At 31.6% G+C, this 13,433-nt stretch overlaps 2 protein-coding genes across 2 annotated transcripts; both read left to right on the forward strand.

The window, feature by feature from the left end:
* Window positions 1-822: 822 nt before the first annotated feature.
* LOTGIDRAFT_179263 (hypothetical protein) lies at window positions 823-4,737 on the forward strand (the record flags this gene model as incomplete). Its single annotated transcript, XM_009063510.1, has 9 exons — window positions 823-940; window positions 1,413-1,492; window positions 1,772-1,864; window positions 2,114-2,231; window positions 2,457-2,486; window positions 2,748-2,942; window positions 3,449-3,629; window positions 3,930-4,036; window positions 4,583-4,737. The coding sequence occupies 9 exons, from the start codon at window positions 823-825 to the stop codon at window positions 4,735-4,737; spliced, it is 1,077 nt and encodes a 358-aa protein (XP_009061758.1).
* Window positions 4,738-4,937: 200 nt separating this feature from the next.
* LOTGIDRAFT_166445 (hypothetical protein) lies at window positions 4,938-6,538 on the forward strand (the record flags this gene model as incomplete). The annotated part of the gene is made up of 3 exons (XM_009063511.1): window positions 4,938-5,301; window positions 5,832-5,901; window positions 6,351-6,538. Coding segments are annotated over 3 exons (622 nt in total), but the record flags the coding sequence as incomplete, so codon positions are not given.
* Between the last annotated feature and the right edge of the window lie 6,895 nt (window positions 6,539-13,433).

The following is a 13,433-nucleotide window of genomic DNA, read 5'->3' on the forward strand; positions in this document are numbered from 1 at the left end:
TATCTTATGGTGTGGGGTAAATTATGAACAAGGCATGTCTTGCTACACAGATAAAATTTCCGCACACAACATTTCTAGTTTTAGTTATTGCTCATGAAAATTATGGGCAAATCATGTAAAGCATTTTCTCTTTTTATATCACAACTGTGTATTGTTAAAATGGTTAAGATATATTTACTAAATTCTGTTTTGCCTATGCATGGTCTTGTTTTTGGTGTATCAGAGATGATTTTTCTTGACACTCAATGCCGATTTTTTTAAATTTTACTTAAATTAATATTTATTCAATGGAGATTTTGGGTTCAGTGAAATTTTAAATGTATAATCAGTTTCAAACATTCAAATAAACATAAATCAAATAAAAAAAAAATCTTTGAATTGTTTTAAGAAAGATCATTTCTAACCTTTAACTTGACCGAGACTCTCAAATTAATATATTTTTCTTACTATTCTATGAATTTCATCAAAAAGTGGGAAAACTAGAGCTATGTTGTAAGTATGATAAAATTATCCTCAATATTCTCATTTATTACAATGGGATTTGTGCAGCATTTTCTTATTCTGGGCCCTAATTCTAAAGTACATCGAATTTCTAATATCATTTGAGTTTATAGTAGGCTAATATAATTGCATTTTATTTAGATATTTGAACATCAATAGAACAAGTTTTTAAAAAAATGCTGCACAATTCCTGTAGGCTGAAACGGAATTTAGTAGAAAAATATCTCATGTTCCAAACATAGAGCTAGATATTTAATGTGATTTTATTTATGTTCTATCAGGGAGAGTCATTGTGAAATTGAGAGAAGAAGACGTAATAAAATGACAGTATATATTAATGAGTTATGTGATATGGTACCAACATGTAGTACATTAGCTAGAAAACCAGATAAACTAACCATACTACGCATGGCAGTGTCTCATATGAAGACACTTCGAGGTACACAAGGTTTGGCTTTTTACATTCTGTTTTAATTTAAACAGATTTAAAATGACCAGGAATAATGTATATAAGATATAAATGTCCTTGTATGATATGAAATCCTTTGAAGCACCAAAAATTGAATAAATGAAAAGCACTAAACTTAAGATATGAGTCTTTAATTGGAAGTCATAGAATCTGAACATGAATTGATAGATACAAATAGAATCATTGTTTGCTCTAGTGTTTTGGGCTTGAATTTCACACAAGAAAAGTGACTTTCAGTGTATTGAAATTTTTCCATGATATTTAAGAGTGCACTGATTTACACAGAATACTTTTAAATTTATATTTACAAACAAGTTTCAAGCAATTACTTTCTCTTTTCACATTAATGAAAAATACATGCAATTTATGCAAGCCAATTCTTGTTATTTGGAAGATAGGTGTTTATTCTTTCTTTAACTTTATATTGTATTGATTTGTATAGGGACTGGTAATACTATGCAAGATGGACAATACAGACCTTCATTTCTGACAGATCAAGAGTTGAAACATCTTATTTTAGAGGTAAAATATTCTTTTTTTCCAGACTCTTAATTAAGTTCTGGTTTTTCAAATTATTTTTTGAAAAAATCTTTGAATTGTGTTAATCCTTCGGAAAGAAAATATCAGAAAATAAAAAGTCACAAACCCATTATGATGTTAGTGGTAGAGCAACCAAGAATGTTGAAAGGTTTAAGAAATGGAAATAATGTACAAAGCTAGTGAAATTAGGAAAGGGTATCACACCATTACCATTAGTTTTCATTGGTATATCTAATAAAAACTGTATTTTATATATTTCAGTCAGCTGATGGGTTTTTATTTGTAGTACAATGTGATACAGGACGTATTATTTATGTATCTGATTCAGTTACACCAGTTCTTAATCAAACACAGGTATTTGATCCTTACTGATTACAAATTACATGTACAATTATTAATGATACAATATCTTTGAGCAGATTTTGTTTTGAATTATAACCAAAGTGTCAAAACTTTATACAAAAATATTACTCTCTGTAAAAACAATTTTTTCTACTTCGTTTGTTGTTTTATTTGTCAAATAACCTTAACTGTAGCTTTTTTTAAGATGATTTTTCAGTGAATAAGTCCCTAACGGTAAAATAAAATTGATTGTATTTACAGTCTGATTGGTTTGGTAATGTATTATATGAATTGGTTCATCCTGATGATATAGAGAAAGTAAGAGAACAATTATCTACAACAGAATCTCAAAATACAGGACGTATACTGGACCTAAAAAGTAAGTTTAGCTGGTAATCATTTGTGGGAGCTCTAAGATTTATTGTAGCAGAGAAATTTTTGCACCTTCTGGCGTTATTCATCATTTTCACAGACGCCTCGCTTAATTTCAAGAGGGTTTACATATGTTTATCTCCCTTTAGTCATAATTCTTGGGTGAAAAGTCTGGTGTAAGTTTGTAATTGGCAGATAATGAATTTCATTTTCACTTCTTTTTCCTTTCCAGCTGGTACAGTTAAGAAAGAAGGACATCAATGTAAGTAAGATGTGTTATTATTGAATATTTCTTCCATACAATAAGAAATCATAATTATAATTGACACGTTTCAAGTGTTCAAAATGCTGTTCACAACATTAAGGACAGCTCTATAATACATATCAGGAAATATAGTAAAGGCTTTTAGCTCCTCTTTAGTTTTAACATCTTCTATCACATGCAAAAGTGAATGAAATTATATTTCTTGTTCTTAAATCTAGTATAGATCATTTTTTATCCTCAGCCTATTTTGAATTTTAGCTTCCATTAGACTATGTATGGGATCAAGAAGAGGGTTTATATGTCGTATGAGAATGGGTAATGCTCATGTTGATCCTGTAACAGCAACTCATACTGTACGTATTAGACAGCGTCAAACACTAGGTCCTTCACCTGATGGTAACCATTATTCTGTGGTACATGTTACTGGTTATGTTAAAAACTGGCCACCATCAGGTATGTATAATCATTGTTTTGAGTCCTAATACTGGGAATTTAGCCACCACATCCATCATTGGTTGGTTGAGTTTAATTGTTTGTTGAAATCAAGAAATTTCCTTTGAATTTATTGACCTTTTTAAGTCATGAATACGGCTTGATGGTGAAAAAGTGTTTATTTAGGCATAAAAATGATTTCAACAAGGTCTTATTGTTTGCTGTTTAGAAAGAAGTTTTCAGATGAATATAGAATAAGCCTTTGTCAAACATTTCCTAGAGCTCTTTGTAAATACATTGGCTAAGATAATTTATATATAATATTTGAAAAACATTCCCAATTAAAACATTTTATGAGATATTACAAATTTTTGATTAAACAATCATAATATTTATCTAAATATTTTAAGCATTCAGTCCACTACTATGCATTTATTGCTCCAGATTTTGGTTGATATATTTGGTTAACAGAATTGTTTTGCATGTACAAATTTTTAATAAAATGTAAATATATTTCTTCTAAGCAGGTGTACAGATGGATCGTAATGAGGGTGATGAACAAGGTGGTAGTCATTGTTGTCTTGTAGCTATAGGTCGACTACAAGTTACATCAACACCCAACTGTAGCGATTTAATGGGACCCAACTCAGCTACAGAATTTATCTCTAGACATAGTACTGATGGTAAATTTACATTTGTTGATCAGAGGTGAGTTTAATTGATATATTGACCAAAATTATAGATTGAAAATACTAATGGAACATTATATTCTGTGGTAAAATCAATATCAAGTAATTATGTAGCTCAATTTGTAAAGTAGTAGATTATACTATAATTAATGATCAAATCCTATTGAAATTATCTGTAAAATCTGAAAAATTATTCAACCTTTTCTGCTTCACTGTCAAATTCTGACCTGAATAATAACAGAATCCTGTTTGATAAACAATCTATTTGAATTGTTTTGATAATGTGGTGTCATATGATTAATTTAACTTTATATTTTAGAGTGACACCAGTATTAGGTTATCAACCACAAGACTTACTCGGAAAACCTGCCTTTGATTTCTACCATCCTGAAGACTTGGCTCATATGAAAGAAACTTTTGATCAAGGTATGTTCACAGTATTTGTATCAACAAAGGATGAAAGGATGTTCCTTAAAGGTTCAGGCACAGGAACAGTCTTGGTCGACAACTCAAATCTTGAAAATCTTGCCTGTTCCCGTACTTCCACAACAAGATTATTGGATTTATATTATCAAACAAGTTTGATTGTTTCTGACTGTTCTATCATCTGCAAGACAGAGCATCATCATCCAATCAGATTCTTTTTCCATTTAATTGAATGCTCTGCGCGTTTTTATGGACGTGATGGAAAACAACCGACTGGACTGGAGATTTTTGTATTCTCACGTTCCTATGCCAGTCAGCAAAACTCATGACAAGACTCTAGTTGGCGACAAAAATCTCCGAACTAAGAACGTTAATGTGCCCACACCTTTATGTATTTTTTGTTACACTAGGGCTTCTGTTAATGAAATTCGTTGCTGGAATTACGAAGATATATTTAAAAACTTTTAAAATATACCAAAAAAACTCATTCAAGATGTGTTTATTTATATCCCACAACTGATTGATTTTATGATTATTGTCTTATAGTTCTAAAGTTGAAAGGTCAAGTGATGTCAATCATGTATCGTTTCCGTGCCTCTAACCGTGAATGGGTGTGGCTACGTACCAGTAGCTTCAGTTTTCAGAATCCTTATACAGATGAAGTTGAGTACATTGTGTGTACTAACACGTCAGCAAAGTAGGTCCATAACATTTATTATGACATAGGAAAAAAACACTTGTGATTTCTATTTTCTTTTTCACAGCTTCATTTTTAAATATCTATTATAGAATACATGGTTTCAATTTTATTGAAATTAAAGATCAGAAATAAATACCTTTGACATTTAACAATTTTAGTAGTATTTTAAATAGATTAGTATTTATTTTAATTTATTTTCAGAAGTGTTCAGCAGAGTACAGGACAGAGTCTTTCAGACCCATCAGCTGAGCCTCAACCAACCATTAACACATATCCTGCCCAGAGAACGTTAGCACCTGAACACATTGGTCTAACAGGAACACAGTTAAAGACAGCTGATTACAGAGTAGCTGATAATCCTCACTATGCTGATGTTTATCATATGGCTGCAGCAGGTCGTAATGATGTCTATAGTTCCTACCCACAAACTATTAAATACCCATCTCATTCTGTACCTACTACTATTGGTATGTCACAATCTGGTTCCTCAACATCTATGGGCATGAGGAGAAGCCCTGGACAAGGTGGTGGATGGAATCCTCAAGGACCTTATGCTAGGAGTGAGGTAAGTTTTGATTTGGTTTTTAAAAGTTGTTGTTACCAATATCTTGTTGAAAATAACATATTTTAGTTTAAATACTTTTACATTGAAATAAAATTTGTTATTGTTCTATAAGCATTTTTTCATCCATGATCATTTCCACATACCGGTACTCAAAAATATGTGGCGATAAAACACGCTTTTGGTACCGAAAACCCTAAATTATTCAATGCCACAACTTTGATGCCAAACAGTAAGGTTAAATATCTAAAGCACTAACCCAAGCTTTATCCTATAATTAAACTTGAATGAAGATTCACAAAACTGACATAAGGCAGTAATTTTGAATTAGCAGCATGATCTCTAGATCAAAGCTAACAAAATCTTAGAGTTTATATTCTTACTTCTCATCAATATATTTATATCTCAAAGGATGAAATATGACAGTAATAGACAAGCTTTGTGTCATGACAAAGGCTAATTACTTATTTTTATATTTGTATTGTCATTGCTTTATTTGTACTAATAGTGAACTTAATGGTTATATTTCACAGGGAACCACTGACTATACTGGTACTGCTAGTGGTAATTATAATCAAATTAGTCCAAATACTAGTTCACCAGGTACGGTCATAAACATTTATTGTTTAGCTCTCCATTTCTGACAGTTTTCTTCTGTTTATCTTTTATTTTATTGATATAATGCATATGTCAAGATAGTACCTGCACATTTTTCAAACTGGTTTCTTCTTAGCAGTCATGTTTGTCAATAAATGAGACAATTAGCTAAGTACTACCTACCGTTCACATTAAGAATATTTTGGCAGTTCGAAAAAAATAGAAAGCTCATGCAGCTAATTTGACAAAAATTTACACTGTATGAAGTTTTTCCTTGGACATTAACTGCAAAAACTTAATTGGTTGTAAATAGCTCAATGGTCACCTTTACAGTATTTTTGGAATTGCATTGTGCTGCAGCAGGAAATTATATTCTGAAGTTCTTAGTATGGGTAAATGACATTAACAAAACCTTCAAGATTTTCAATATTCACCCTCATTTTGTGATGTTTCAGGCAATCCTAATTTATGGCCACAATGGCAAGGCGCTCAGTCTTCCGATAATAATCAACAGAATCCTCAAGCCACAGCACCACAGAGTCAAACTAACCCAGAAGAATTTGGTGATATGTTCCGAATGTTAGATCAACCAGCCACAGAGTTTACTGACTTATCTGGCATGTTTAATACATTTACTGAATAATATCATAAAGGTTTGGCTGAAAGCAATTTAATATGTTCGCAGAATGAGACGCATGAGTTTTGTATGTTGAAAGATTTTAGTCCAAGTGGCTTTAGAATTTGTGTCTTGTTTCCCAAAAGTGATCATATATTTAATCAAATTGTTTGAAAGAATGCAAAGATTTGAATTGTTGTCATCCATAGTGAAGATTTTTACAGCAACCACCAAACACTTTTATCATAAAACTCGTTTTCCAGCATTATATTGATGCTTTGTAGGCATGTCTGATTTAAAATTCTGTGTTGTGAAGCTAGACTGCTAGACAGATTGGTTTCTATTGGATGGAAACACAAGTCCTTATTGTTTTAAAGCAAGGTATTTTATCGTTTTATTTTGCTATCAATATATATATAGATATACATAAACGTTTATCTATTGAATGTACTTAATATGTTAAATGTCTCATTATTTCAGTTGTAATATGTAATGCTTCTTGTCATAATAACAAGCTGGACTTGTTGATTTACACTCCCACAACATAATTATGTTATAGTTTATTACTATTACTGGCTTGGAATTGTAATTCCAACAACTAAATTATGTTATATTGTAATTATTGACCTGTATCACTTCTGGGGTCAATATGTAATGATATATTATTTGTAAAATTACTGAGAATCATGCAATTTGTTAAGAAATAATTGATTAAAGGTAAATTCCATTCTATGCCAAAGGTTTTTGTGCCATTCCATAATTTTAAGAATCATCATCTTTGAATTTAATTATGACGGATTCCAAATTTAGAAAATTTTTATAGAATTAATGAGTAGATTATGTTCATAATGAAATTGAGTGATAAACTAATGAAATGACTAGCACAGTAAAAAAACAAATTGATATTATTGATAAATATCATTGATATCACAATTATCATTAATATCATTAATATCACTCATACTATAAATTTGGAATTTATATATAACATTATAGAATAGTGCTAAAAGCCTATTATATTTGATATTTTTGTGTTAGAAATCTTGTATTTTATTTTGTAATATCAATTTGATGTTTTAGCTAGGTTGGAAATATTGATCACCAAGAGCATGAGTTCGATATCAATATATTTTTACATTATACACATTATAGATAGTTGGTTATTGTTATGCTTATCTTGGAGTGGTTCAAAACAACCAGTGTAAAGCAATTGATTCTCTTCTTGTTGGAAATTGTACCGAATGTGATTTGACATGTATGTTGCATATGCATTGATATTATTCTGATACAAAAATTAAGATTATGAAATTTCACGCTTAATTGATCCCACCAAATGTAATTTGGATTAAAACAATTGAGATGGTACTATTTATAAATTGGCATTGTTTATATAAATGTAGTTGTTATTGTTTATATTATATATTGTTATTGTTTAGTCATTTCAAATCTTCAGATCATTATTTTATATTATTTCTGATATCTGTTTTTAGTTCCGTCAGATTCATTGGCAAAAGAGATTGGTGAAACATTGAGTAGATTATTCTATCAAGCACTTTACAGGTCTGATGCATTTTGCTGTAGATAAAAAAAAAATTCAAATGTGACTGTTTGGTGTTTATGGTATAACTTGATGTCATACATAGTGTCATGGTAGATAATAGAACTGTTTATTGCAGTATGTTATCTGAAAGGAATAATTTCAATATGTTAAAATCATTACACAGTTACCAGTAGTTATGAAGATATTTCTTACTCTTATGTTCCAACCAGGAATAGGCAGAGAATTTTCCAACTGGTTCCAATGGGATAGACATTGTGAAAAGTATACTCTGTGTAATGTAAACTTACATTAGTATGATAACAATCCAAATGGACATTTTGTGCTGCTGTCCTGCAAATATTTGCACTGCATAGAACTGAAGTCAATTTTCAAATATTTTTGAAATTTTGCATTTTTGACAGCAATGAGCTGTATACTATGTAATTGTAAATAATTCTAGTCACAAATATATACTACTGTGTTATTGTTAAGAACATCATTCTCTTTAATTATATTCTATTTTCATCATAGAATTTATAGTTGTATTCTGTTTAATAACAGTTATTCTTTTAGGATGGTTCAAAATACACATGAAGTATCCTTTGTAGTTTATCCTGTTAAAGAGAATGATCACAATTTAGAAAAAAACTGTCATGTTCAAGATTATTTAAATTCTTTGTAAACAATTATAATATTTCTACAAATAGTTTTATTGTTTCACATTTGTCTATAAATCATAATACATAACCATATATTCTTATTTGTCCTTGGCTTAAAAACTATGAGGTGTTGGTTCAGTGGCGGTGCCAGTGAGTGGGCCATTCTACCTAATACACCATATTAATTCTATTTTCAACAATATTATCAGAATCTGACTCTACATGTGCCTATATGCTTTTCCTCGGTATTGCCGAATTTTGGATCTCAACCAGGACAGATGCCCCGCCTTCCCTATTAAGTCAGTCTGCCCTTCATATGTACCTCTTGTCTTGGGAGGCTGGCGCCGCCATTGTGTGACCTCTAAGTGCCACCAAATCCGAGCTCATTTAATTTTCGGGTAGAATTGGTATGCTAAGATTGTAGAATTCTTGGACAAGATAGATTTGTTTCCGAGTGATTGCTATTTCCGGCAGTCATGGGCGAAGTATGCCATCTTGCCGGGCGAGCTATACCAATATCATTTCGAGCATTATATTAGTGGTATTCTTCTACTACGTTCATTAGCAGTATTGAGTTAAATCAAAGCTCCCAGGTCATGATTCCAATTATCTAATAAAATCTATATCATAATTTTAGAAATGTTATAATTGAACTCTACTCATAATTTCGTAGTTTCATTGAAACGGCTTTTTCTGAATAACGATTTGGCAAGAGGCCACTTATCAGCAAGTATTGTTCCAATTACAATCCCTTTACAATTATGAAGTCACTGAAAAAACCTTATATTAATAAGGAAATTAATTCATCCTATTTCTGTATGTAACAAAACAGTGAAATTATTTATGTCTGCATGTCCTGATCCGTTTAAACGAATACTGGTCAATGTGATGGAAACCGAAACTTGGTATCCTAATGTAGATTAATTAGATCACGGGTGAGTTTATAAAGCTGAAGATGATTCTATGAACAGTTTTAAATTTATTTCCCATAACAAAGAGAACATGGGTCAAACTCTAACACAATACGTCGTTTTTATCCTTTTTTGATAAAAACTTAGAACTTGGTGTACTGAAATGCAGATTGATGAGTTACATGCTAGTAGAAAGTTGTTTCGGCGAATGGCTTTAGAGCATTTTAGCACTAAGATGTTTCGATGAACGCTTTTATCTACCTCAATTGGTTACAAAATAATGTAAACCAAAATTAATTTGAAGCAGTTTATGGTCAATAAGAACTCATCAAACTTCCATCAAGTTCCATCATGCTTGGTTAAAACTCCGTCCATCCAACTAATGACAAAATTTGAAATTAACAGAGATATCATATCAGCAAACCTTAAATTTTTCTTATGAAAAGGCACATTTCACGTAATTTTAAGGCACGTTTTCAATATAAAAACAACAAGCAGGTCGTAAGTGGCATCGACGATTAGCCTGCCAGGCATGTTAAATAAGTAAAGAGGATATGTTTGTTAACCTAATTTCATTGAATGACATCAAACTGTTCTATTTTCTAATTTTATTTTTTATTTCGTTTTTAAACAAGAACAGACACTATACAGGAATAATACATAATAAACAAAAGAAAATAACATCACACTATTTGCGTTCGAGGATTCAGAATATACGGTAAACAAGTTTATCCGTATATATTCTAATCCTAAATAACGATACATATACTGACAATACTAGCCATGACCCAAAATAAGGTTTAGCCATAGCCCTGGATATACGGGTAAAACAGGGAGGGGAACAGGTTGCCTAAGCCGGAAATGCTGAATTGGTTTAGAAATACAAGATCAGAAAATTAAGAAAAAATAAACACCCCTGTAATCGTTTCCCTTATTATATTTCTATCTGTTTTGTATTGCTCCTACGTACCTGATACATGCAATGCAAAGTTCAACCAATGTAAATGAAATAAAACTACTTTTCTGCACCATGTGGGCTAATGAAGCCGGGTAACGCAATGTAGGGTTCATGCGGGAAATTTTGCCATGATAGCGGCATTAGCCTGCTCTTTTTACTGTTGAGGGATCCCTGTAGCACACGTGGCCTCGGTTTAATGTCCCATCGAACGAATAGACGCTTTTTTCCATGTCATGGTTGGTTGCCAGTTGGATTGGTTCAATTGGATGGTTCTGTGCTGTTGGTTTGGTAATTCGAGAATTTTTCCATGTCACCCCCTCTTGCTTATCTATACTGATACCTCCACCCACTGACAACAATCATTACGGTTATTAATATCCTATAAATCCTATAAAACAACAAACTGAAGATCTCTAGCGTGATTTTCTTTTTTCTTAATTAGAAAATTGCCTGATTAATTATCATGATCTTAATATCTACGATAAACGATATTGTATATTTCTAAGAGGATTATATCTGATGCTCTGTTATAAGTTAAAGTCTATACGGAAACTACCTTTGTTCATATTATTATATAGTCTTCATCTCATTTCAACTTTATTATCATTGTACAGAAGAAAACACGCTCATGGATCAAAGACAATTTCAGAATAGTGTTTTCCAGGCAGTTTCTCTATAAACATTGAAAACAGTATAAGGATAAAACAGTTTACATTGTGGAACCAAGACAAATAAAATTATGGCATTGAGGAACTAACACAAATAGAAACACGAAACTAAGACAAATAGCGTCATGAAACTAAGACAAATAATATAATGGAGACAAGACAAAACAATTTGTGGAGCCACGACAAATAGCAAAATGAAGCCAAGATAAATAATATAATGAAACTAAGACAAATAACATAATGGAGCCACGACAATTAACATAATGGAGCCACGATAAATAACATTATGAAACTAAGACAAATAGCAAAATGAAGCCAAGATAAATAATATAATGAAACTAAGACAAATAACATAATGGAGCCACGACAAAACAATTTATGGAGCCACGACAAATAACATTATGAAACTAAAATAATATAATGAAACTAAGACAAATAACATAATGGAGCCACGACAAATAACATTATGGAGTCAATGCAAATAACATTTTGAAAATAAGACAAATAGCACTGTGGAACCAAGGCCTATAATAGCATTCTGGAACCAAAACCTATAGCATCCTGGCATTCTGGAACCAAAACCTATAGCATTCTGGAACAAAAACCTATAGCATTCTGGAACCAAGACATATAGCATTCTGGAACCAAGACCTATAGCATTCTGGAACCACGACCTATAGCATTCTGCAACCAAGACCTATAGCATTCTGCAACCAAGACCTATAGCATTCTGGAACCACGACCTATAGCATTCTGCAACCACAACTTATAGCATTCTGGAACCAAGTTCTATAGCATTCTGGTACTAAGACATAAAACACTATGAAATTAAGACAAATAACTTGATGGAGCCAGAAAACATATAACATTATGAAACTAAGACAAATAGCATTATTGCACCAAGAAATATAGCATTATGGTACCGAGACAAACAAACTTGGCAGATACTGAGTAGTTACGTAAATGTAGCATGACTTATAGATAGAACTTCAGCATAGGTAATTGTAGTCTAAAATGGCTGGTGTTTGCGAAAGTACTTTGTGCCCTGATATGTTCCTTTAAAATGGTAAATGGTAAATGAACATGGCTCGTTGATTGATTACATTTCCACTTTTGGGATACATTTCTTGCACTCCATTATTCTTGTATAATGAGATAAGAAGGAATTGTATAATTTGGTGAAAATAATCCGACTTCAAGAGAGTTAGTTGAGGCTACCTCCAAGTGTGGAAAGTTTGATTGAATATCCTTTTACTGTTCAATTTCCTAGCGAATATTATTCAGCACAGTAGGTTACTAAATTAACTCAATTAGTGTCGGAAATTACTTTAATTGATTAAAAGACTGATAACAAATAGCCAGAAGGTGGCAAGCTTTTCGAGAAAACTTTCATTTAACGGATTAATCGAATTACATTTTTAAAGATAATACAAAACGTCTTATATAATATGTTAGTAATAGATGTAATGAATCAACGGTAAGACCCGGTAGGCAGAAAAATGATGTTTACAGATTAGATCGGTGAATTGAGAGAAGAAAAAACTTTAAAAATTGTAAGATATGGCTTCTATGAAAGATTTTCGATGTATCATTTGTTCCGTAAAACTGTCATAGCCTTTTAAGGCATATATAAAGAGATGAATTTGATGACAAAGTTGTGACAGTCGTGCCTTGTCTGGTTACTTGTATTTAGCATTCTAAAACATTCTATACAACCCCGCTACCAACTACTACGACTACCAACACAACAATTTATCGATATCCGTATCCGCTGAAAGAGAATGTTAACTTGTTATCTACCTACAAACCAAACTATACAAGATACGTATTTCATCAAAGGGGTACAACTCGTGATTATAATCTTTGCCAATCCAGCTAGCAACCAGTGAGTTAGACTTTCTCTTTGTCTATACTTTGAATTGTGGGCCCCTCCTTATCGGAATACGGACAGTTGTTCATTTCCCCAGAAATAACAATATTCCTGAGACAGTAATGAAATTACAGATAGTATCTAGTTATATTATAAACATATACTGAAAATATTCCAAGGATATTATCAGAAGCAATATATAATCTCCCTGAGATAATTACTAAAAATAAATTTAGGTATAAAATCCTGCTAAAACGAAAGATTAATGTTACCGCGTTAATTCCCCTCAATATCCATAAAGGCATAATGTTGCGAT

This window comes from Lottia gigantea, assembly GCF_000327385.1.
Source record: "Lottia gigantea unplaced genomic scaffold LOTGIsca_58, whole genome shotgun sequence".
Lineage (NCBI taxonomy): Eukaryota > Metazoa > Mollusca > Gastropoda > Lottiidae > Lottia > Lottia gigantea.